Below are 24,860 nucleotides of genomic sequence, written 5' to 3'. Positions count from 1 at the left end.
CGGTCCAGTGATTCAGGTGCTATAGCGTGACAAACAAATTCACTTTCGCATATTACCTATTTCAGTCTGTATAACTAGGTATATGTGCCACATGGTGACAGCAGAATTGAATACAATTATTTTCACCACTCCTAATCTTCAAGTGGGTGTCGTGCGTCGATTACGAGCCTTCATAATATATTTAATAGATACCGGACAGCAGCGTTCTCTGATAAACCTATTTTTATGGCATAAAGCCTCGTAGACGGATCACCTGATGGTAAGCAATCGCCGTCGCCCATGGACACCCGAAACACCAGAGACCTTACAAGTGCGTTGCCAGTCTTTTCGGGATTAGGAATTTAAGGGTTGTCGGAGATTGAAACGAAACGAGAGCGCGTACGGCACTGATTGGTTCATTCAAACTCGTACTATGGGTACTGATTGGTTGGTTTATTCGAACTCATGGATCAGAGCGCCGAACGCGTCTAGATTCGACTACTTTAAGCGTAAAGCAAATGCATACTAAGAGCACAGATTGGTCACTTAAAAGTGACCAGCATTTGACCTCTACTTAATAAAGGTTTGAGGAACAAAGAATAATAATGAATACAACAGTTTTGGCAGACATTTTAATTACATTTCATACACAGATCAATGACTTAGCACCCCGCCCACATCATGTCAATAGCTTCTTGTAAATCGGGAATTCATGAAAAAAATACTACAGTTAAATAAATTTAACGGATCGTTAACTTTTATGTCTTGTTACGGCCATAGGTTATTTTGTATTTTGTTATCTGTGGTAGCATCGGACAATGGTCAGATTAGGCTGTATAGACTATAAAGTAGTCTTTGCACGCGAAGTCGTTTAAAAAGTTGGTAGTTTGGCGAAAGGATTGAATGAAAGTTGAATTTTAAAATTGTTTTATGTAATGTAGAATTAATTAGATAAGTGCTGATGATGTTGTCGAGTAATTTATTTTAGTTGGCTAGATTTTGTACCTAACTGAATTATTTCCTGAAATTAAGAATTTGGAATCCAAATAACTACTTCACCAGATTGCTGTCAATTCCAAAATCTCGTATTCAGTAGTTACAAATGTGAAAAATAGATAATGAACTATAAATTATGATTTACTCCCGTAAATTAATGGAGAATTTATATAATAACTATCGTGAGACATACTAAATTAATTAAAAATCACGATTTACTCGCGTAAATTAATGGAGAAAAGCTCTACTAGTTTCGACGTCGCGCGCCCTACGCTACGCTGCGTACGATGCGCACGCTGCTCATGATAAAGAGTTCATCTATGACTCGAAACTAGTAGAACTTTTCTCCATTAATGTACGTGAGTAAACCGTGATTTTTAGTTAATTTAGTATGTCTCACGATAGTTATTATAAAAAGAATAGATAAATTAAACATATAAATTATACTTAATAATTCTTTACCCAACAATAAAGCTACAAGTGTCAAACACAAAAATTGTCACCTCCACACTACAACAAAACAACAATTACAACAGCCTCAAAAACAACAGTGGCGCCCTCTACACAACACCAAAAAATGAAAAAATATTGGTTATTTTAAACAATTTTTTTATTTCTCTATTTCTTCTGTTTCTTATCGGATTTCTCCCTCTTTCTCTTATTGATGGGGTTCCGTGGGTCGTAGATGTCGAACCAATCGTCTCCTTTAGTGGAAGCGTCCTTCGCTAGCACTGCGCCTTTGTCTTCAAACCGTAGTTTGTGGCCTAACCTGTGAGAATTAAATTGTGTTATTTATTAAGATGTTATAAATGTATTTTAGGTTTTTTAATTAAATGTGCTTTGTTTGTTATCAAGTAAGAAACTGGTTTTAGATATTACATTTAGAACGCCTGGTTTCAATAGGGATGATGACGGCGTTTGAAAATTAGACACGTTTTTTTTTTGTCATATAAGATAACAAAACTTAAATAAAATGAATCAAAGTTTAGTAGGGAGCAGATACGTCATTTCTACGTATGAAATAAATAGCTAGAAGTGACGTCACGTATTTGTTTCCGTAAGAAAATAAAAAAGGACATTAAAATTTAGTCTATTTGCAAAGCAAACCATTATTAGGGATTTCCGAAAATTTTGCAACTAAGAATCTGGAAATCAAAGCGTAGACCCGCTATTCAGCTGCCGCATGCCGCAATCATATGTTAAAGCGGCACAATTTTAGCATGCTTCTATTTTTTTACCAGTCGACTGTAGTTTACTTCTAATTTAAACCCTATTCAATACACAATAGAGTGTCAACTCACCAATCATCAGAGTTCAAGTCATCATCATTGTCATCTGCCTTCTCTGCCGGCTCCCCTTCGGTCTCCGCCTTCTCTTTTATAGCGTGAAGTTTATTCTTGAACTTGGCTAAAAGTTGTAATGTGAAGTCTTCCCTGAAATCAAGATATTTTGTTATTACTTGACTAGCTTTTACTTATTCCTCCCTTCTTAATCTTCCCAATCCCCAATTCCCCAACAACTCTTAAATTCCTAATGCCTGTAACGTACTTGTAACGCTTCTGGTGTTTCTAGAGTCCATGGGCGGCGGCGATTGCATACCATCTGGTGATACGTCTGCTCCTTTACCTTAAAAAAAGGTTGACTAGTTTTTGCCATCGGCTTCGCCCGCGTTTCCGTGGGATAAAAAGTAGCCTTTGTTTTATTCCAGGCTATAATCAACCCCTGTTCCAAATGTCATCCAGCCATTTTTACATGATTGAGTAACAAACATACACACTCATAAACTCACAAAGTATCGCATTTATAACATTTTGTAAGATGAGGAAATCAAATCCATCTATTTTTGTATCAAGAATCATTAAAATTGGTTCAGTTATTTAGCAGTTTGGAAGTGCAAGTTGAGTAGCAAGTGTGGGAGAGACATGACGTGGCGGCCTCACAGAAAACCGATGTGAAACAACGCTTGCGTTGTGTGAGTAAGGTTACCGGAGGCCCAATTATCCACCAACAACACTTAAATTCCTAACCAACAGGCAACGCACTTATAACGCCTCTGGTGTTTCGGGTGACTGTGTGGTGGCGATTGCTTACCATCAGGTGATCCGTCTGCTCATTTGCCTTTTTTGCGGAAAATATAATATAAACTTTTTACCAGTTGCTTATTTTCCTTTCTTTTTTAATTTCTTATTAGTTAATAAGTCGTATGTATTATACTTTTTAATTGGGAGTAATAAAACAAAGTTTTAAATATCCATTATATTTATTATAATTTTTGGCTAATTATTTATTAATTTCATTAATTACATAATATCACTTCATTATATACATACATGGCATCACGCTACCAATTTCACTAGTAGTTAACATAACAATTACTACACTGGGTGCAATTTTACCTCTGTGTAACTAAATACAATTTTCTAAATTGAAAATTTTAATAACGATAATTAAAAAATATTTAAATTTTTTTTTTCATTCGTTTCCTATTCAGAATATATAATTATGTTGCATGTATTTTTTCAAAAAGAGTATATGTAATGTATGTAGTATGCAGTCAGTCATTTTATTTGGTAAGCAGGTAACAAAACAGATTTGGTTTCGTTATAGATAGCTATTGTCTTTGTACTGAATTAATATTTATTTACTAAACCTGTAACTAAATAAGTGGCCTGAATGCATAATATTCAATATTTAATACCCATTTTTACAGAAACCAATCTTAAATTATGATTAACATAATATTTGTTATTAAGTAACTAAAAATCACGGTTTACTCACGTATATTTATTGGAGAAAAGCTCTACTAGTTTCGAGTCACAGAGGGGCTCTTCATCATGAACAGCGTGCGCCGCGTAAACCGTGATTTTTAGTTAATTTAGTATACCTCAAGTTATTATAAAAATATTTGGTATAAAAGAATAACATTTTACAATAACCAACATAAAAACCCTTTCTCAACCTAGAAATCGAACCTAAAACTACGACTTAACAAACAAACACTCCTCTAAATCATCAGAATCATTGATCACAGCTTCATCCCAGGGCCCATATTTATTATCCTTATATTTCTGCCAGTACACAAACAAAAATGGACAATAACAACTTAGAATAAAGATCAAAATCGCGAAATAACATAACAATGTAATCGAAACACTATATAGACCTACTATAGTTAATATAAGAGTCATTATATATATTAAATTAAACAATTTCGTATGTAAAATTGTCTTAAACAACTGTGGACTTAGAACAAACAGAATAACAGATATCGTCAATAATATAAACGCGTCAAAAGGCGTTGAAAGTCGCGATACAAGACATACAGAGGCAAATATAGCGGCATTTATAGATAAAGACTTCGAAACTAAGGCTGCAGGAACATTATAATCAAAAAATATCAAATGTATTATCATCATGATCACGGCCCAAGCGTAAATCGTATCTGTACTTACTGTATCAGTCAAAGTATGGAGAATAGGTGATAGTAAGTAACCTATGCTTAGATAAACAAGAACAGTTTTCAAATGCCTTAAAATAGCTGATCCAGCGAAGCTTATATACAGCAAATAGCTGAACAAAGTAGCTATAATTGACATGTATATAACAGTGTATGTATGCACCCAATTATTGTACATATAGACGTATATAATAGCGTATAAAACGCATATACATAAGCGTAGTGCGACTCGAAATGAGCCTTGTATAGCTTGAGGTAGAGTCACTTTTTCAATGTTCAAGTTCTTTTGTAGTTCTTGTAGGAAGTTTTTGTCTGTATAGTTGTCTGGATATTCGCGATTTTCGTATAGATTCTTGACCCAAGGCTTTCGTTTGTGCGCTTGTTTCGCCTGCTTCGTGCGCGAATTTCTGAAATGGTTGTTTCTTGTATGAGTTTCTTCGGGCTTGATATTTTTTGTATGGTGGTGAACTTTCACTAAGGTTTAAGGTAAAAACGACACGGTATTTTTTAAAGAAATGGTGTGCACATAATCTAGATTTAGATTTTAGCCATGATCGTCCCACTGCAGAGCAAAGGCCTCCCTACCCTCCTTCCACTCCTCTCTGTTTAAACTACACTTGAAAATTTTATATAGTGACGCAAAGGAAAGTCATAGGATGTGGCGGTGCGATTAATTCACGTAAAGTTCGGCGCTTAAAATATTAAAATATTGCATAAGTATTATAACGTCTAAACCACTGAACCAATTTTGATGTTTTTAAGTTATATCTATGTTAGAATTCAAATTTTGGGTTTGAAATCAATTAGATATAAATTTAATATACGAGGGAGATCACCCCATTTTTTTTTTTTTTTTTGGTATAAGCCGGTAAACGAGCCGACGGATCACCTGATGGTAAGCAATCGCCACCGCCCAAGGACACTTGAAACACCAGAGGCGTTACAAGTGCGTTGCCTGCCTTTTGGGGGTTAAAAATTTAAGAGTACTTGGGGAATCGGGGATTGAGAAGATCGGAGGCGCAATCACCCGATTGCAATCACCCGATTGCGCCTCCGGTAACCTCACTCACACTCACACAACGAAAAACAACGCAAGTTGTTTCACATCGTTTTTCTGCGAGGCCGTGGTATCACTCCGGTAGAGCCCTTTTCGTGCCGAAGCATCCCACACTTAAAAATACCCAATCCCTAACCCCCAAAGGGCCGTCAACACACTTGTAACTCCTCTGGTGTTGCGGGTATCCATGGGTGAAATCGATTGCTTACCATCAACTGATATGTCTGTTCACTAAAAAATATGTAATAAGTAAACATATTTACCTGGCAGCACCCTTCTTAGGCAGTTTTTCTTTCATCTTCCTATACTTCTCTTGTTCTTCTACATACTTCTGGTACATTTCGTTATCTTCTGCCGTCTTCTTGTCACCTTTACCGTCTTCTTTATCGCCTTGTTCTTTCAAATTCTGTTCTTTTATCTTCTCTTCTTTGGAATTCTTCATTTCTTTCCGCAGCTGCTTTATTTCGCTTTGTATTCTTTCTCTGTAATTGTCAAAATTTATTGGTAAATGTAAAACGAATTGGTATTTATTGGAGAGTAGATGGTGACCCTCCAAAATACAGACCCATAAATACACCTAAAAATAATCCCCAGTATGGAAATATTCAATCAACAAAGTTATTACGTCAAGAGGATTACTTAATTATTAGAGTCCACACAATTTAAGAAGTCTCAACTCTGTCAGTTGCCTAAGATCAGTTGCTGTTTATAATCGATTCCTGAGTCATACCAAGTAAAAATTATTTGAGTTTGTAATCAATGCCTTAAAGAATAATGATAATATCATAAAACTTCTGAAATAGCGTGAAACTGCGTAGAGTATTGGCGACTACAGTTTGTAAACCAATTTTGTAAACCAGAAAACCAAAAAAGAACTCACTTCTCCTTCTGCCTAGCATCATTCTTCTCCTTCCCAATATAATACTCTTCAATCTCCGAATCGCTATCCGACACTTGCTTCTCCTCTTTTTGTTCTTCTTTCTTCTTAGATCTCTTATCTTCTGTCTTCTGCCTTTTACTGTCTCCTTCTGGAGTCTTCCCTCGCTTCTTGGAACTGAGTTTATCCCTGATATTGCTTACTGTAGCTGCTGTTTCTTTTTCCTTCTCTTCTATTTCTTCTTCTGTTGGCTCCGGTAAGGGTTTCTGTTCTTCTAATTCTAGTTCTAGAAGATAATAATTGTTTATTGTTAAAAGAATTGTATGGAAAAGAGTGGTTAAAGAGCGTAAAAAGTAGCGTACTCACAAACGTTGCCTGCCTTATAGAAATTATGGGTTGAGGATTTGGGGATTGGAGATTACGTATTGGAGATTAAGGGGGTTTTGGGGTTTGGAAACAGGGGGAAGGTCTCACAAAAATCGACTTAAAACAAGGCTTGCGTCGTGTGCAATGAGTGAAGTTGTCGAAGGCCTAATCCCCCAAAAAATTGACAACACACTTGTAACTCCTCTAGTGTTGCGGGTATCCACAGGCGGCGCCGATTGCACATTGCATCAGATCGACACCAGCAATTTATACTACGCTAACTCGAAATTTGGAAAAAACTTTTTTATGCCAAGTTGCTTAAAATGTGTGTTTACATACGTCATAAAAAAATTGAGAAGAAATATGCAAAAATAAGAAAGTTACAAATCTTATAAAACGCTAAGTAAAGGTTCTTTTTGAAATCACTCGATTTATATTACGCCAACTATTATTAGCGGAGTGTGCGCGCGGATCACTTTGGTCAAAGTCCGTGCAACACTGCACTAACTCATAGTTAGCGTAGTTTAGTGCGTTCGTGTGTATACTAGTTCGTTTGTAAAATGAACGACTTAGCGACTTTTACATAGTAAATACTTATGTGTTAACGTATTCATTAGTTTATTAATGGTACGTTGACTATTCTTTTTGTAAGTAAGTACATTTCTTTATAAAAATATTGTAATATGCATCAGATGATTGATTATGCACTACGACCTCCCATACTACACTACGCTAACATAAGTTAGACGTGTATAAGATGTAACATTTTTTTGATGAATTACGTTTATATACGGCTAACTTGCGCTAAATCAAAAAATAGAAATAATTAAGGAAATATAAATATGAGATATTACAATGAATAAATTAAATATTAAGCATACCAAATTTCAAAAAAGTATTTTAATTAATGTAAAAGTTATCACGTTTTTCCCTTTAAACGCCTCTACTGTAAAGTACGCTTTTTGAGTTAGCGTAGTATAAATTGCTGGTGTCGAGATGATCAGACTGTTTGTAATCTATTTTTTATTGGGACAAGCCAGCCACAACCTCCCATACCACTGCAACTACTGTGCACCAGGATCTACAGTAGATACAACCATGAAAACACCGGAACACTGAAGTCCGGCGCGTCCTAGGGATATGAATGACTGTCTTGGATCCCGCAACGAAATAAATCAGAAGATATTATTCGAGGATTTTGTTTTTTTTTGTTATCTAAACGCTAGGTTTACGCTTGACCGCTATCTCACCTGATGGGAAGCGACGATGCGGTCGACGATGGAGCGCGCTTACCTAGAAGGAACCTATTCACTCTTGACTTAAAGATTCCAGGGTTGTAGCTTTCAGGAAACACAGACTCCGGCAGGGTTTGTGATTAATTAACAAAAAGGATTGCAATGCTTACCTGCAGCAGTCTTACTGCTCAACTTAGGATCTTCTAGGAGGTCGTGCGTAGACTTGGGCTTCCCTCTATACTCCGCAGCCTCACCCTCGTCTTCTTCAGCCTCCTCACCGAAGGACAGGAGACCGAAATTCCTGAAAATTATTTCATATTTATTTATAAAAATATTTTGAGGTATCTAGGTTCAGGTCACTTCCAACTGGCCAATCTGGGAGTTAAACAAGAAGATTAAGTGTGTGAGAGCCATGCTTCGGCACGAATGGGCCGGCTCGACCGGAGTGATACCACGGCCTCACAAAAAACCAACGTGAAACAACGTTTGCGTTGTGTGAGTGAGGTTACCGGAGGCCCAATTACCCTCCTTCCCAATCTCCGATTCTCCAACAATCCTTAAATTCCTAACCCCCAAAAGGCCGGCAACGCACTTGTAGCGCCTCTGGTGTTTCGGGTGTCCATGGGTGGCGGCAATTGCTTACCATCAAGTGATCCGTCTGCTCGTTTACTAGCTTATACTATAAAAAAATAAGATTCTAATTATGACTATTGTTGGCACAGTGACTGGGTTACCGGCAGCTGTGCAACGTAACTTAGGTACGATTCCTTACGATTCCTGTAATTGCACTCACGTAAACGATAATGGGTTTTTAAAAAATAAAATTATACCAATACATTTTTATAAAATAATATTCAATACACACAAAAAAAAATAACACTCACTTAACCCCAACACGTTCCTTCTTCTTTTTCTTCGGTTTATCCTCTTCCCTGGTCTCTCGGACCCTCGGCACGATGTCGGTGAAAGGGTTGATCAGTACCGTGGTGCTTGTAATCTTGTGGGGGTGGTCTGGGCGGTCATCGGGGCCTATCAGACCCTCTGACAGCTTTAGGACGTTGTATATTGTTTCTCCTGTTGAACAAAATTAATGTTGTAAGGTAGGTGCGTCCATAGGCCCGCATCGGACGTATCGCACGCAACGAATTTTAGTTTGTCTTGTTTAGAAACTCATACAACTGCGTCCACTGATCCGCATTGTATGGACCGCATCATCAACAATACTTACATGCGATACGTACCGATGACGTCATACGGAATGCCGATGCCAAAAATCCGAGTGAAAGTGGTATCGGCAATCCGATTGCTGATACTCACATCGGCAATCCGATCGCTGTTGATACAGTGGATTGTCCGAAAAAAATAATCCGTTTGATGCGATCCATTCGATGCAAACACTAATATCTTTTCTGGTGTTGTGAATGTCCATGGGCGCTGATTGCTTACCATCAGGTGCCCCATCTGCTCGTTTACCCCCCTATACCTATCATAAAACAAGTGAACCCTTACCAGTAACCTTCCCAAATATAGTATGTTTATTCTGCAGCTCCGGAGTGGCAGCTAGCGTGAAGAAGAACTGTGACCCGTTGTCATCCTTGCCCGCGTTCGCGCTGCCTACTAGACCACGCCGGTTGAAGCGAAGACGGGAGTGGAACTCATCCTGAGGACGGTGGAAATGTTTAGCATTAGTAATGGGACACTTTATGGGGAGCGCGGGATGTTACAAACCATGCCCTCTCTATTTTTTATCTAGCGGTCCGATACTACAAAAATGTTGCCAATTGTCCACATTTCAATGTGCTCAGAACTTTCAGCGCTTATAATTTATTAACACCTTTTTACTTAGGTATAATTTCATTGGGCAGGGTCGTTTTGTTTTGTTATAGAACACAATCACATTATGGCATCTCCAATTTGTACTTTCTTCAAGGTTCTTTTATACCTACTATTTCTTTTTGATATTTTATCTACATTTTATGACTGACTGATTGCTTATAACTATGACTCGGAGCAACTCTTTGAGTGATCCATTAATAGTTTTTTCGGATCTGGGTGTCATGTGTATGTGAACTTATAAACGCACACAGGATTGTCATTCATTATTAAAAAAATCATTTAAATATATAGGTACAAGTAATAATGATGTTATTTTACCTTGAAGGGTGCTCCGTAGATGGACTCTCCACCCGTACCATCACCGTTGGGGTCACCACCCTGCACGATAAACCCTGGCACCACTCTGTGGAATATTGTGCCTGAAAACATAAATAAAGGCCTAGAATGAATATCACGATGATGAATTAGAGCCTCTCGACTAAACTAGTGTCTCTTGTCAAGCAGATAAATGAGTAAGCTGAAAAACAGAATAATTAATTTAGCAGTTATGTTTTCCAAAAGTTGGAATCTAAAAGTTAGTTTTTACTGTTTGCCTATGAATCTTCTTTAAATTATTAATGTTGTAACTATGCAATTTTGAGCATTCTGTTTAAGATAATATAAAACAAAAAAACTAGTTTGTCTTCATTGGTTTCGGCGTCCTCTAAAATGTTTTTTTTATTATACTAAAATATTATAACTAACCATTATAATATCCTTCCATACACAACTGTATGAAGTTGCGACAAGCCTTCGGAGCCTCCTTCGTCCATAACTCTATGTCGATCTCTCCCGCTGTAGTTTTTAATAGCACCTGCAATAACAATGATAGATACGTAAAAATCAAATCATTTCATTCAATTATACCGATATGCGGCACTTTTGAAAGTCAATCAAAATATTCAAAGTGTCTGTCTGTCGGTTAGCCTGGTCTGTGGCCTGGTGATTAATGTCCAAAATCTTCTCCGTGTGAGAAGAGGGCTTTATCCTTCTATAGTAATTTCAATATGCAGTATTGTAATGAATAATCATTACAATAGGTACTATAATATTATACTTACACTTAAAATTCATGGTTACATTACTTGACAATTGTATCAAAGAATGAGTCTAATCCACTTAACGTAGAGAAAATGTAATCGTTTTATGATCAATTGATATAACTTGAACTATAAGAGCTACTTTCTAGTATTATTATCTTTTTCCTCTTATGATTAGCTACGATAAAACTTATATATAAAAACTACAATTTACCCAACTAAAATCGATTAATTAGACAGAAATTAAGTTAAAATTGAAAGCTATTCTAACTACTTGATGATAAAGTGCTCATTTTTAAAATAAAATAGCAAAAAAATATGTTTTTAATGAAAAATGTAACCGTTGATTACCTTGCCCAAAGCCGGTGGTTCTTGTATGTAAATGTTACTCATTTTGTATTTGACACGTTCTCCGTCTTATAAACTACTATTCTTTAATAATAAAGTTTATTTAAATCATTTTATTCACTACAAAATTACAGATCTTTCGATTCACACACAGCGTCCAAAACAATACCGCAACGCAAACGTCACTTTGAAATGACAGTGACAGTTGAAAATGTTGACGTTTCCATGTCATCGTTGATTTTTTTCGGACTTGAAACCAAAGCTTTTAATATCAATACCTTTTTAATCACGATTATGAAACAATCTCTGCGATCTTATTATAGCTAGTAAATAAAACAATCTTATATGCATAGATACTGCAGATGGCTAACGTACGGAACATTCACTTTTAACACAAACATGAACATACAATAACGTAACTGGGGAGTTATGTTATGAATCCCATCTACCCTGATATCTATGCATATTCAAATATTCTAGGGAATGAACATGTTACGTTTTAATTTGTTAAGTTTCAATTTATCCTTATGTAAACCTTGGCTTAATACGTTCTTTTCCTTTGCCCTTATTTCCCATTTATTACATAGATGACCGAGTAAAGGCTGTATGCGGTAATATTATGGGAGTAGTTATTTGATGTTAGTTAAGTATGGAGTATCTCCATAGTATGTACTAAGTACTAAATAGGTAAAATATGTTGTTATTCAAATGCAATAATTATTGTTTACTTATATATTATTTCTATATCTAATGAAAATCTGATTATTTAGTTAGAGGTTTGGTAGCTAAATTAAAAACAAATTATTGGTTCGCTGGCCGAACGGTCTACATCTGCATAGCAAGGAGTCCCGAGTGAAAAAATGTTACATTTTCTTTATGCCTCGAAAGGCATAAAGAGCGTGATTTACCCGTGAGAATAGGAAAAGTTATACTAAGTCCTAGGTTAAGCAAATGTAATTTATGATAAGTTAGTGCTAGCCCTCAAATTTGCAACGTCTGAAATAAGGCGTTAAAAAAAGCTGTAAATAATATTTAAATAATACTACAGGTATTATTTAAATATTATTTCGAGGGAAAAAATCATCCAATTACTTTTCCCGCTTTCTGTGAGGGAGTGTCAGACTCTTACTATATAACTAAAACCACTCCGTTCCTACTCCTGCTTTTCAAGTCGGAACCCTGGTAACCTATTACGTTGTCCGCAGCTTCGGAGTCCTGTAAAACCTTTACAAGCAAATAAAGACTTTGAATTTTAAAAAAATAACCTAGTAATACTATGTTTCCTACCCTGCTGCTATCCTTCCCACACAAAACAACACCCTTTCATAATGTGTAGGAAGTCACGACTACCAAAAATATATCACACAAAACGGCATTGTACAATATATTATGATAAAACATGACCTATTGACACGCGACCTAGCCACCGGCGGACACATGTAATGCCGCCACCAAATTATTGCGATAATCAATTATTGGTTTATCTCTGGCTTAAAGAACCTGTCATTTTAATACGTGGGGTTTAATCTTGTTGTGGGTTCTGTATACCTAAAGAAATTATAGGTGGGAATATAGATAGGTAGGTAGGTATACGTACTGTTTTCACCAATTCGTGTGAGGCCAAAGTAAGCCTCCTGTACCATAAATAGGTTTGCCTTTTTTTATTTACCTTATAAAAGTTAGAGTAGTGTGTTCTTACAACCAACCATCGATCGTATCGCCCAACCACTGCAAACCGTGCAGTAAAAATATTTTTAAATTATTATTTTTTCGGAATAATGGGGCAAACGAGCAGACGGTTCACACCTTTTAATGAAATTGTTAAGCTCTCCGCGACACACGACGAGGCGATTGTCACGTTACTACTCAGGAATGCTGCTCATGAATATGAGCCCCTAGCTCCTAGTTCCTCGTCAAACAGTTACGTGAATAAGCTGATAACATAATAATCAATTTATCTCCCGGAAAATTATAACAAAAATATGTATTTTTCTCTAAGAATAAGGCTTTTCTCTAAACACCAAAGACCCCAAAACCCGCGCAAAACATTCAGATCGGTCTCCTAATCGATCAATCGGCCTTACAGAGACACTTCAATGTCAGTCCGCATTAGGCGACCGCATCGTAATCCACTCTATATTACTTATTTATTTATTTAATTACTATTTATATACGAACAGGTAATCGATATTCAGATTAGATCATTAGCGAGTTTATTTTATTTTAATTATTTGGCTGTGTGGGTGTTTATTTTAAATAATTATGGTCCATTTCAGTACCCTTAGTATAAGTTTGCTTTACGTTTAAAGGAATTGAAACGAAAGCGCGTTTGGCGTTCTGATTGGCCAGATCGAAACCCAGAGAGCGCTCGCGCTACTGCCGTCTCTATGACAAATGCATCGCACTCATTTTCTGGTCTTTCAACCCTCAAATTAATAAATCACAGTATCAGTAATCAATAAGTCTATCCAGACACAAAAATTGCCGGTAATATTGGTACCGTGAGTGGGAGAGCCATGCTTCGGCACGACTGAGCCGGCTCGACCGGAGTGATACCACGGCCTCACAGGAAACCGACGTGAAACAACGCTTGCGTTGTGTGAGTAAGTTGATACTGGTACCCAATCTTCCCAATTTCCCAACAATCCTTAAATTCCTAACCCTCAAAAGGCAACGCACTTGTAACGCCTCTGGTGATTGAGGTGTCCATGGGCGGCGACGATTACCATCAGGAGATCCGTTTGCTAGTTTACCGGCTTTTACCATAAAAAACAAAATTGTGAATCCGGCTCAGATCAGAAGTTGAAACTGCTCAACTGCAACTCACGCCTCAATTCTTGCTGAGTAAGAGTCTGACACTTCCTAACACTTCTCCCAGACGGGGAAAAGTCATTAGATAATTTTACATCATCATCAACGTCACGCCTTAAATCCCCGAAGGGGTAGGCAGAGGTGCACCTACACATTATGGCACGTAATGCCGCTATACAATGTACACCCACTATTCACCATTTGTGTTATAAGTCCCATGTAATAGGGGGTGAGCCTATTATCATTTACCAGACACCATTCCAGACTCCGTGCTACTACTGAGAAATATTCGCAAAACCGTAAAACCCAGTAATACTTTTGCCCAACCCGGGAATCGAACCCGAGACCCCTTGTTCGGCAGTCACACTTGCGACCACTTGAACCTATTGTTATTTACCGGACACCATTCCAAACTTCGTACTACCTACTGAGAAATATTCGAAAAACCGAAAAAAACCCAGTAATACTTTTGCCCGACCCAGGAATCGAACCCGAGACCCCTTGTTCAGTTCATTTCATGTTATGTTATTATAGTCATGGTTCATTTGATAATTTTATCCCCATAAAAATATACATACCTACCTAGTATCTCAAGCAAACCCGCAGGCAAAACCAAGTCATGTATAGCTCAACACAGATTACTTATGTTATGTTAAACAGGTATTTATCAATATATTGTCGCCGCATACAATTACATGTGATGTATGTACGTTTGTCCCGATATGATCTACTAACCGTCAAACTTGACCGCTGTTTTATCTGTGGGCTAGGGCTGTGCTGAATTACAAAAAAAAAATTGCATAATTTGGGTGGGAGTTTATGACTGCCTCGTTGATCAAGTGGTCGCAAGTGCGACTGCCGGGCAAGAGGTCCCGGGTCGGGCAAAGTATTACTGGGCTTCTTTCGGTTTTTAGAAAATTTCTCAGTAGTAGCACGGAGTCTGGAATTGTGCCTAGTATCACTGGCAATAGGCTCACTTATATCACAAATGGAGATTGGTGTACACTGTACAGTGGCATTACGTGCCGTAATGTGTACCTCTGCCTACCTCTTCAGGGATAAAAGGCGTGACGATACTGAATGACTGTTTAGTAAGATAAAATTAATCTTAGGTTTACCTATTTTGTGGAATGAAAATCATCCAATGACGTCTTCCACGTTCATTGAGGTAAAAGAGAGTGTCACTCTTATTGACAAAAAAACACCCCGTTCCTACTCCTGCTTAGAACTGGGGCAAGCTTAGGTACTCCTAAGCTCCATTCCTAGGTCTCACAATATTTTTATGGTATAAGCCGGTAAACTAGCAAATGCATCACCTGATGGTAAGCAATAATCGCTGCCTATGGACATCTGAAAAACCAGAGGCGTTACAAGTACATTGCCGGTCTTTTGGGTGTTAGAAACTAAAGGGTTATTGAGAAATCGGGGATTGGGAAGGGATAATTGGGCCTCCGGTAACCTCACTCACACGACGAAACATAACGCATGCGTTGTTTCACGTTGTCACGTCGGTTTTCTGTGGTATCACTCCGGTCGAGCTGGAGCATACCTATCCTACAATGTATATTATTGTGTTTTAAACATTGTCTAGAATTATATTCTGATCATCTCTAGGGAATATGTAAGTAACTAGCTTTTTAAACTCTCTTAAAGAATAAAATAAGAAACCAATTAATATTTCTCATCTTAGAACACTGGTATCGAGCCCGACACTAGCGATCAACTTAATGGTTTTTTTTATTAAATAGGTGGCAAACGAGAAATGAGCATATGTGTCACCTGACCGTAAGCGTTAAGCACTGACCACATAATAAAATAATTAAGAATTGCAATGTCAAAGTCAAAGTCAAGTCAAAATCATTTATTTCAAAAAGACCAGGAAAGCACTTTTGAACGTCAAAGCAAATATAATAATATTAATAACGTCTGTCTGTCTGTCAGTCCTCTAGTTGCTCTATTTGCTCGTTCCAAAGTGTAGATTCCTATGGAGAAGAACGAGCAAGAAACTCCATAGGTTACTCTTTTTCAATCAGATTCATAATACAATTCTTAGTTACATTGTTTCGGTTGCTTCAATTATGTGAGAACAATGTAAAACTAATTTTATCAGACAACCCTAAAGTTGACGAGTGAGTGGCGCCTTGCGCGCGCGCATGTTGACCGCCTACACCGAGGTCGAATTCCTTAGTTCCAAATTCGAAATTTTATATTTTGAAATTAGAGTATGTAAGTAAGTATATTTTATTTGTATTTATTTTAAAATTGAAAGTCAATGCTATTAAATAATAATTACTTGTTTGTTTTATATTAAGACTTATTTGAAATTTAAATTTTAAATTTTATTTAATTGAACAAATTTAATATACTTAGTTGAGAGTAACAAAAATGTAAGTACCGCTTTTATTTCATTTAAAATAATGGCTACTAAAAAAATACCCAATTAGCTAGATGCAGATTTCCCGAGAAAAAATAAACTAATATACCGTAGGCTTTTTCACACGCTCCGGTTTTTGATTAGGTTACTTGGCAACTGGATCGTGTGAAAAACACTAAAACCAAACAATTACCCGGCTTTTCTAGCAGAGATGATTCTATGCTATGTTACGTAATTTTTTACGAAGTTCGTGGGTGCCCATCGGCGGTGAATGCTTACCATTAGATGTGATCCATCTGCACGTATAATATTATAAATTATTTTTGTACCCAATTTCAAAATACCTATCCGCCTAGGTATAGCCAGTGCAAATGCAGACACTCCTGATCCTAACATGATTCCGCTACTCCCTATAGCCCCCAAAAGGCCATCAACGGACTTGTAACGTCTCTGGTACTCAGGTGTCCAAGGGCGGCGGCGATTGCTCCACGATCAAAGATCCGTCTGCTCTTTTGCTGCCATATCACATGAAAAAATTCAATACCCAGATATCTATTAGATCCTACATTACTTACAATCGTGTTCTTACCAAAGTCCTTGTCAATAACATCACGACCCAATTACTAGTTAAATTGCAATATCGATTCAATGCTCTCATCACTAAAATATTTTTACAAGCGATTCGCTACAAAAGTACAATCGGCAAAATTTACTTGTCTTCAGATATAAGATTGCATGCATATTATATTCATATACATATTTATATTCATTATTCATAGATTTATTTTATTTATTTATTATACTAGCTTTGTATTAGTTTTATTTTAGTCTTACTCTTATAGTAAACAAGGAGTGTATTTTGAGGGAGTAGTCGTCAAATGACTTCTCCCGCTTGAGTGGCTTGAAAGGCACTACGGCGTCCTCTCCTACCGCCTGCATCACTGCGAGAAAGACAAGGTTTCAGGTTCAACTTTCGAAATTGTTCAGCAATATCATTATCAGAGTCTACACAGGTTAAGGTTAAGGTGGGGAGCCCTAGGATTCTCTCCTGTGTCGGGAGGAAACGACCGAGTGTCATCACTGCGAAGACCACCCGGATGATAAAAAAATTTGGAGAAGAAAAAAAGGCTTCAGGTTCAACCTTTAAAATCATCAGCAATATCACAAGAGTCTACATAGCAGAATTCTCATAACAGATCAAAGTTTAACCGTGTCACCAAAAAATTCGCCAATAGTACCTCGACACGAGTACTCTATATTTTTATTGCCACTATATTTATCTTTAACAGCGATTACTATATCCGTTTCATGTAGCACCTTGACATTACTATGTCTTCCTTATACCTTCACATATCATAGCTAAGTTTATAAGCAATCACCTCTAAAATGGGGCACGACTGAACAAAAATGATTTATTATAATTTCAAAATTTTACCTATAGCGTTTTTTCTCACTTTGAAGGGGGCAATTCATCTAATGACTTCTCCCGCCTTGGGCGAGGCGAGAGGGAGTGTCAGAAACTTACTGACTAAAAGCCACTCCGTTCCTACTCCAGTTCTTCGAGCCCGAGCCCTGGTAAACCCGCTAGGTAGACGGTAGCTTCGGATCAGGCATCAGCCCTACTGGGTCCCATGATCCCATCACTCCCATCTATGGCAGCCTGATGGCTCTTTGAGGTCCGCGCGAAACGCAACGCGCCGCACGCACGGGTTGGTTCTGATTGGGCGGCGAGCTACCCTTGCTCGCCATTCGCAGATCTGCACTTACGGTGGCCAGAGATCGTCGCGCGATTTCCGATGCCCGGGTTGTCTAGGCGTGAGGAGACGGCATCCCAGTCCCCCTTGACTGCATCGTTGCTTACCGCCAGGCGAGATAGTGACCAAACGCTGACCAACTACAATTAACAACTACAACGCGGCTCGACCGGAGTGATACCGCGGCTCGACCGGAGTGATACCACGACCTCACATAACACCGACGTGAAACAACGCTGGCGTTGTGTGAGTGAGGTTACCAGGGGCCCAATTACCCCTTTCCCAATCCTCGATTCCCCAACAACTCTTAAATTCCTAACCCGCAAAAGGCCGGCAACGCACTTATAACGCCTCTGGTGTTTCAAGTGTCCATGGGTGGCGGCGATTGCTTACCATCAGGAGATCCGTCTGCTCGTTTACCGGCTCATACCATAAAAAAAACTGTAAAAGAGTGTCAGACAGAATACATCACAACGGACAGATCTACCTCAATGGAGGTTGTATGTCTATGATCAGTAAGGTCCATTGCACATTATGGTCAATGCGCCCGCGCAGCTTTGTGACCTTCTGTGCGTGCGCGAAATGTTATATCTACTGGTTGGGATGGCGTTATGTTAGATGGAGTAATTTGTTAAAAAAAAACGCTGCCCCTCACTAGATTTTTTCTCCTGTGTTGTGGGTGCGTTTACAAACATACAAGTTCACAAACACAAGACGCCCAGATCCGGAAATAAGATATGTGGATCGCACAAAAAAAGACCCGTGCGGGAATCGAACCCGCTACACGTTGCGCGGCAGCCGGTGGCCCAACCATGGCACTTAATAGTGCAGTCGAATTATTTATTATAAGTAGTTTTGTATTAAAATAAATGTCTAACTAACTCGAAAAAAGCGAGGTAACTTGAAGCAAACCTGGATAAACAGTTACAATATTCATATTCGTAACAAAATAAAATTACTAAAGTCGATGACTAACCGTCGTTCTCAGAATCAGTAAATGGTTGCCGGGTTTTTTCCCAGTCCTTAGCTATAGTTCAAGGAATAAAATCGTTTCTAAGGAATAATTTAAGTAATCATTAACTCGAGTAAGTACGGTAGTCACTCTTTTAAACAAATTCTAATTTAATCTAATTTGCTAATGATTAATTAGCTTGTTAGTCCTATTTTAATTGTATAAATATCATCGCACAATAATAAAATATAATATTTCGACTAGTGAGTGATTATTAGTGTGAATTTAAAATCAATTTACTCTCTTTACTAATAATTATGCCATACCTATAGATATTTGGTAGCAGATAAAGGTGTTGGTGGACACTTATGAACAAGGAAACAGTATGTAAAGTTCCCTAAGAAAAGGAGGATCCTCATAAGAGAAGAGGTGATCATGCCTAGCGGGCTTCCTGCAGAACTGTTGTTCGTTGGGATTTTCTATCCATGTTTTTTCGTACTTCACATGTGCGATGTAGGATTTATGACGTCATCCGTTGATTTATTCGTCGATCGTCTATCAGCGACTTCTGTCATCTGTCACTTGTCATGTCATATGTCACCGCAGTTTCTTTCATCTTTATTTTCTTTTTAATAACGCTTGTTATAGTCTTAATTTCAATAAGTCACCTATTTTAATAAATGTCCAAGACTACAATAAAATCAATTATAATGCAATCGGCTTACTGGGCCAGTAGCAGCGCGACAATCACCGCGTCATGTGACGCGCAATGCTGCTCATGAATATGAGCCACTAGCACGGCTTGAAACTAGTCGAGTTCCTCGTCAAACAGTTACGTGAATAAGCCGATAACATAATAATTAATTTAGTATATCTCACGAAAGTTATAATAAAATTAACAATAAAATCCCTATAACCAACACGTGATTAACCAATCACCGAACGAGCAAATAAATTACTAAACTGCTAGCACTTTACAACATAAACCGGTCCTTAAACAGCGAAGGTTTAATTCTAAATCGTGCAAGTTGAAGTTTTAGTAAAGTGATCCGCGCCGCCGCGGCCGGCATTCGAACTGGCGGTCCTAATTTATTTATTGTTCAATATCTATTTATTTATTTATTATTTATTTTATTTTCTAATCGCCATGTTGAAAATTTTTACGGTGCTGTTTTTTGGTAAGTTTGGCTATTTTAATTTAGTTGTTTTATGTGTGTTTGTTTAAATGCAATATGATTGCACCGAATTGCATACTTGTTGGATTTTGGGAGATATTACCTATAGAATTGTAGTCAGTTGTTAAGAGTTTATTATAATATCTTCTTAAACACAGTAGAATTAATATTATGTAGTAAATACAATATTTTTTATTTATTTGCTTGTATTTCATATTTATATTTTATTTACGAGTCAAGATATTTTACGAGTTGGGAAAAATCAAATTCTAACCAAAAATCGATTTGTTGTATTTTTTATAGCAATACAAATCTTATATCATTGACCAAGCGTGGTGATTAATGCCTTTGGTCAGCAGTGGCCATTTATAGGCTGTTGATGAGAATTATTTCTTAGTTGTTACAGTTTTAAAAATTCCGCAGTTTTCATTTTAGATACTATTATCTATCTATTAAAAATTTTCTTACTCAGATTTTTATTAAAATAAATTCACTTCTAATAATAATTTAAACTAAACATGATTGACCAAAATTAAGACTCTGTAAGTTATAAGCTGTCTGCTAACTCTATTGGTTAACAAGAATTCGATTCCCTGGTAAGGTAAAGTACCTATTACGGTACGTTTATTTTTAAATGTGTTGTTTAATACTACAAGTTAAATTCGGTGTTAACTAACATTTCTTATCTAATGTAATGTTATGATTGTGTCCGACACGGCCTTGTTAGTCCAATGGCCGCCAAGTTCGACCGCTGACTACAAGGTCTCACGTTCGATTTCCGTATCAGAGTAAATATTTATCGGTATTTTTTCGATGTTCGTTTTGATAATGGGATTTAAATTCAGAATGTATGTGTTATGTAATTATTATTGATTATAGACTACCTCGTTGGTCAAGTGATCGTAAGTGCGACTCCTGGGCTAGGGGTCTCGGGTTCGATTCCCGCGTGGGGCAAAGTAATTACTGGGGTGTTTTCGAATTTTTGAAAATTTCTCTAGCACACACAGTAATGTGATTTAATTATATACGGTCTCGTTGGCCGAGTGGTTGGTAGCACGACTGCCGGGCAAGGGTTTTCGATTCCCGGGTCGGTCGGCTTTTTTCGGTTTTTCGAAAATAAAATTGTTCTCAGTAGTAGCACGGAGTCTGGAATTGTACCCAGTATATGGCAATAGGCTAACCCCTATTACTTGGGACTTATAACACAAATGCTGAAAAGTGGGTGTAAATTGTATAGCGGCATTACGTGCCGTTATGTGCAATTGTGCACCTCTGCTTACACGCAGAAGTATAGCCCTACTACTATACAACGTGTTTTTTTTATTTCCCATATACCTAAGTGACTTGTATACACAGCCTGAAACACAGGACTACCTAGTTCAGGCAAATTACCCCTGTAATATGTGTGTTTATTTTAAGGAAGATGCTATATTCAAGTACATTGTGACTAAGTTTTTGGAAATAAACTATTTATTTATTTATACATATACGTTGTACCTAACCGACTCACTGACACTCAACTAACATTTTTCCCCCTCAGTCCTGGCAGCAGTGTTCAGCCAGCAGCCGACAGACTACTACCACCACCTCCACTTACCGCACGATCCCCCCCTCCACCCGGTGCTGGCGGTCGCCCCCCACACCAGCTTCACCTGCCATGGGCGGACCAAGGGGTATTATGCTGATGTTCAGAGCGGATGCCAGGTAATTACAATGTTTAATTTTAAAAGTCAAAGTTTTTAAAACAAAGCCATGAAGCAAACACAGCACTTACATGTTTCAAGTTAGTTAGCTAAATTATGATAGTTACAAAAGAAATAAAATAATAGACAAAAAAAAATATAATAATATTCGTGTAGACAAAACTTTTAATCAACAACGAAATGACAAGAGAACCAAATTGATCAATTACAATGTTTAATTTTAAAAGTCAAACTCAAAGCCATGAAGCAACAAACTTGTTTCATGATTTATTTCAATATTCATCCCATTGGCGTAGCGTGTCTTGGTGGAGCCCCGTGTAAAAAAATGTTTGGGGGGCCCATTGTCTTTTTTTTTAAGGACGAATATCATGCAATGACTTCTCCCGCCCTGTCTCTCATCTCAAGCCTCGAACAGGGGACTTACCGATGCTATTTATAATAGTGATCCCATGTTTGGGGGCCCTTACGACGACGTTAATTTTCTTATAATTGCTACCAACTTTTGAACGCATGCTTTACGTAGAAAAAGAAGGAATTGATTATTTGGACGTATAATTGATACGACAGATATGTCGCTATCTGCGCCTCTGATGAATACTAGTCCTTGTAGTAGTAGTTGTAGTAGTAGTAGTAGTACTTTGTAGTAGTAGAATAATAGTGTTTGACTGCCAATAGAAAACTGTTGAAGGCAAATCCTCCGCTAACGTCGGTAACCACCACGGCGTTCAATGTGTTAAACAGGCACTTTTGAAACGGCAAAATTGAATTGTTTATCAGTCTGTCCGTCGGTGATTTGTTAATGTGTTGTTGGCTTTATCAGGGGGTTGGGGATTATTGGTAATTTATTGTAATACTTACCCTTTTTGTTATAATTTCGTGTAATGTCCAGGCTTTCCACTTCTGTTGGCGACAACATTTGGTGAGCACGGAGTTGTGCGCTAACGGGACTCTCTTCAACGAACAGTTTCAAGTAAGTTGACAAACATCATTCATTGACATCAAAGTTTATATGTAGGGTATACTTACATAGTTTATATGTAGTAGTATATGCTATATAAGTTTTTTAACTGACATGGTCACAAACACTATCATTAGAACTTAAGATATTTTCCAGATTTATCTGTGTCTATAAGTTTCCGATATTTCGGTCTCAAGTTCCAATATTAGTATATGCTATGCTGCATTGTTGGTTGAGTAGTGTACTGAGCGATGGGTATCTGGTTCGATGAAGCAAAAAAGGTATTGAAGCGAATTATAATAATAATTATCAGTAGTATTTTGTCACACACTATAAATTCTCGTTGAAAAAACCTCGTTGGTCGACTGGTCCCAAGTGCCATAGCTGGGCAAGTATTACAGGGCCATATCCGGTATTTTCGAAAATTTCTCATTAGTAGTACGGAGTCTAGAATTGTGCCCAGTATATGGCAATAGGCTCACCTGGGACTTATAACATAAATGGTGAAAAGTGGGTGTACATTGTACAGCAGCATTACGTGCCGTATTGTGCACCTCTGCCTACCCCTTTGGGGATAAAAGTCCGGACGATAAAGAAACTATTAATTTTACGTTTTTTTCTCTATTTTCAGGTGTGCGATCATTTCTACAACGTGCGATGTGGATCTCCCTACGAAGATTTGTAAATTATTCTAATTAAGTAAATAATTAACTTAAATATATCGTTATTTATTACTTAGATTACTTACTTTGTCTTATTTCGACACTTTAATACACACACAGAAAACCGACGTGAAACAACGCTTGTGTTGTGTTTCGTTGTGTGAGTGAGGTTACCGAAGGTCCAATTAACCCCTCTTGCCAATCATCCCCCCTTGCTAATCCCCGTTTCCTCAAAAACCCTTAAATTCGTAACCCCAAAAGGTGAAAGAGATAACTCTTTCATAACAAACTCATACGTAGATATTTTTTGCATAAAAAATATTGACAAATTAAAAAAAAATATCAACAATTTATATTTAATATCGTAATCTTCAAACTCAACACTACCTTCCATTAAAGCCGTGGCAGATACTTTTAGAACACCTTAGATATCTCTCTTAAATAAAACAAACCCAAATATGACAAAAAAAATATTTTATTTATAAACGTATAAAAGAAAAACACAGAACACAAAATATAGTAAAAATATTGAGTATTTCAAAAATACATAATAAGTACTTAGTATTAAAAAAATCTTTGAATTTAGCAAAATTGCTAACCAATTTCGCATAATTATATTTAGGACAGCACATCAAACTATACTTTTTTATAGGAAAAAAGAGACATAAAATACTAAAATATATTTACAAAACTACTTTTAAGTAATTATTTATTTAATGAAAATAATTAATTTGTGGCAGTATAAAACTATAAACATTATTTTAATGTTTATTTCACATCGTAGATTTCAAAAAAATAATCTAATGAACATCAATGATTAAAATTGATCCATCACTGTTAACTTTTCAAGTATCAAAACTACTGATATAGACAAAAGATTAGAAATTTTTTAAGTAAAATAATCACAGTATAGGAATTGAATATTTTCCTTAGTCAAGAATATATTGTTTCGACTTTTCAATACATAGAATTTAGGAATAGATACCTAATGTCAACTTAGTGTCTACCAAATGTCAACTTGGTGTCTACCTAATGTCTACTAAATGTCTTCGTAACGTCTACCAAATGTCTATGTAGTATCTTCTGTACAATTGGTAGACATAGTGAGTAAATTTTCAATGATATGTTACCATGATTAGGTACAGAATTAGATTAAGCTATCCTATAGCTTTAGTAGGAGTTTGCTTTACGTTTAAAATAATTGAAACGTAAAACAATCTCATACTGAGGTTATAGAATAG

The 24,860-nt window shown here is 37.0% G+C and overlaps 3 protein-coding genes across 6 annotated transcripts in view; 1 reads left to right on the top strand and 2 right to left on the bottom strand.

Moving 5' to 3' along the window:
• LOC118279920 (T-complex protein 1 subunit epsilon) overlaps positions 1-24,860 on the bottom strand; it is a 324,585-nt gene that overhangs the window by 76,238 nt on the left and 223,487 nt on the right. The window lies entirely within an intron of this gene.
• On the bottom strand, positions 1,571-11,410 carry LOC118280016 (spliceosome-associated protein CWC27 homolog). Of its 2 annotated transcripts, XM_050702353.1 has the most exons (10): positions 11,234-11,410; positions 10,548-10,656; positions 10,122-10,222; positions 9,477-9,627; positions 8,852-9,041; positions 8,138-8,268; positions 6,370-6,652; positions 5,753-5,971; positions 2,277-2,408; positions 1,571-1,744 (listed from the first exon to the last, which is right to left on the bottom strand). In XM_050702353.1, the coding sequence occupies exons 1-10, from the start codon at positions 11,273-11,275 to the stop codon at positions 1,594-1,596; spliced, it is 1,509 nt and encodes a 502-aa protein (XP_050558310.1). In that variant the 5' UTR covers positions 11,276-11,410; the 3' UTR covers positions 1,571-1,593. The 2 variants fall into 2 exon arrangements, with proteins under 2 accessions (XP_050558310.1, XP_050558309.1); XM_050702352.1 differs by lacking the exons at positions 1,571-1,744; positions 2,277-2,408 and adding an exon at positions 3,843-4,839.
• Positions 20,155-23,700, top strand: LOC118279986 (U-scoloptoxin(01)-Cw1a-like). Its single transcript, XM_050702425.1, has 4 exons — positions 20,155-20,299; positions 21,837-22,000; positions 22,889-22,969; positions 23,589-23,700. Exons 1-4 carry the CDS (start codon positions 20,269-20,271, stop codon positions 23,640-23,642), a joined length of 330 nt encoding a protein of 109 aa, XP_050558382.1. The 5' UTR covers positions 20,155-20,268; the 3' UTR covers positions 23,643-23,700.

The sequence above is a fragment of the Spodoptera frugiperda genome, chromosome 22 (assembly GCF_023101765.2).
Source record: "Spodoptera frugiperda isolate SF20-4 chromosome 22, AGI-APGP_CSIRO_Sfru_2.0, whole genome shotgun sequence".
NCBI classification, from domain to species: Eukaryota; Metazoa; Arthropoda; class Insecta; order Lepidoptera; family Noctuidae; genus Spodoptera; species Spodoptera frugiperda.
Note: the sequence above shows the minus strand (reverse complement) of the source record. Positions and strands in the feature narration are given on the sequence as shown.

Excerpts from the sequence above, each read along its gene's own strand:
- LOC118279986 (XM_050702425.1), top strand. The coding sequence starts at position 20,269 with ATGTTGAAAATTTTTACGGTGCTGTTTTTTG. Across the intron at positions 20,300-21,836 it reads TTTTACGGTGCTGTTTTTTG|TCCTGGCAGCAGTGTTCAGC; the intron begins GTAAGTTTGGCT and ends TTTCCCCCTCAG. Across the intron at positions 22,001-22,888 it reads ATGTTCAGAGCGGATGCCAG|GCTTTCCACTTCTGTTGGCG; the intron begins GTAATTACAATG and ends TGTAATGTCCAG.
- LOC118280016 (XM_050702352.1), bottom strand. The coding sequence starts at position 11,275 with ATGAGTAACATTTACATACAAGAACCACCGGCTTTGGGCAAG. Across the intron at positions 10,223-10,547 it reads TATGGAAGGATATTATAATG|GCACAATATTCCACAGAGTG; the intron begins GTTAGTTATAAT and ends TTATGTTTTCAG. Across the intron at positions 9,628-10,121 it reads TCTACGGAGCACCCTTCAAG|GATGAGTTCCACTCCCGTCT; the intron begins GTAAAATAACAT and ends CACCGTCCTCAG.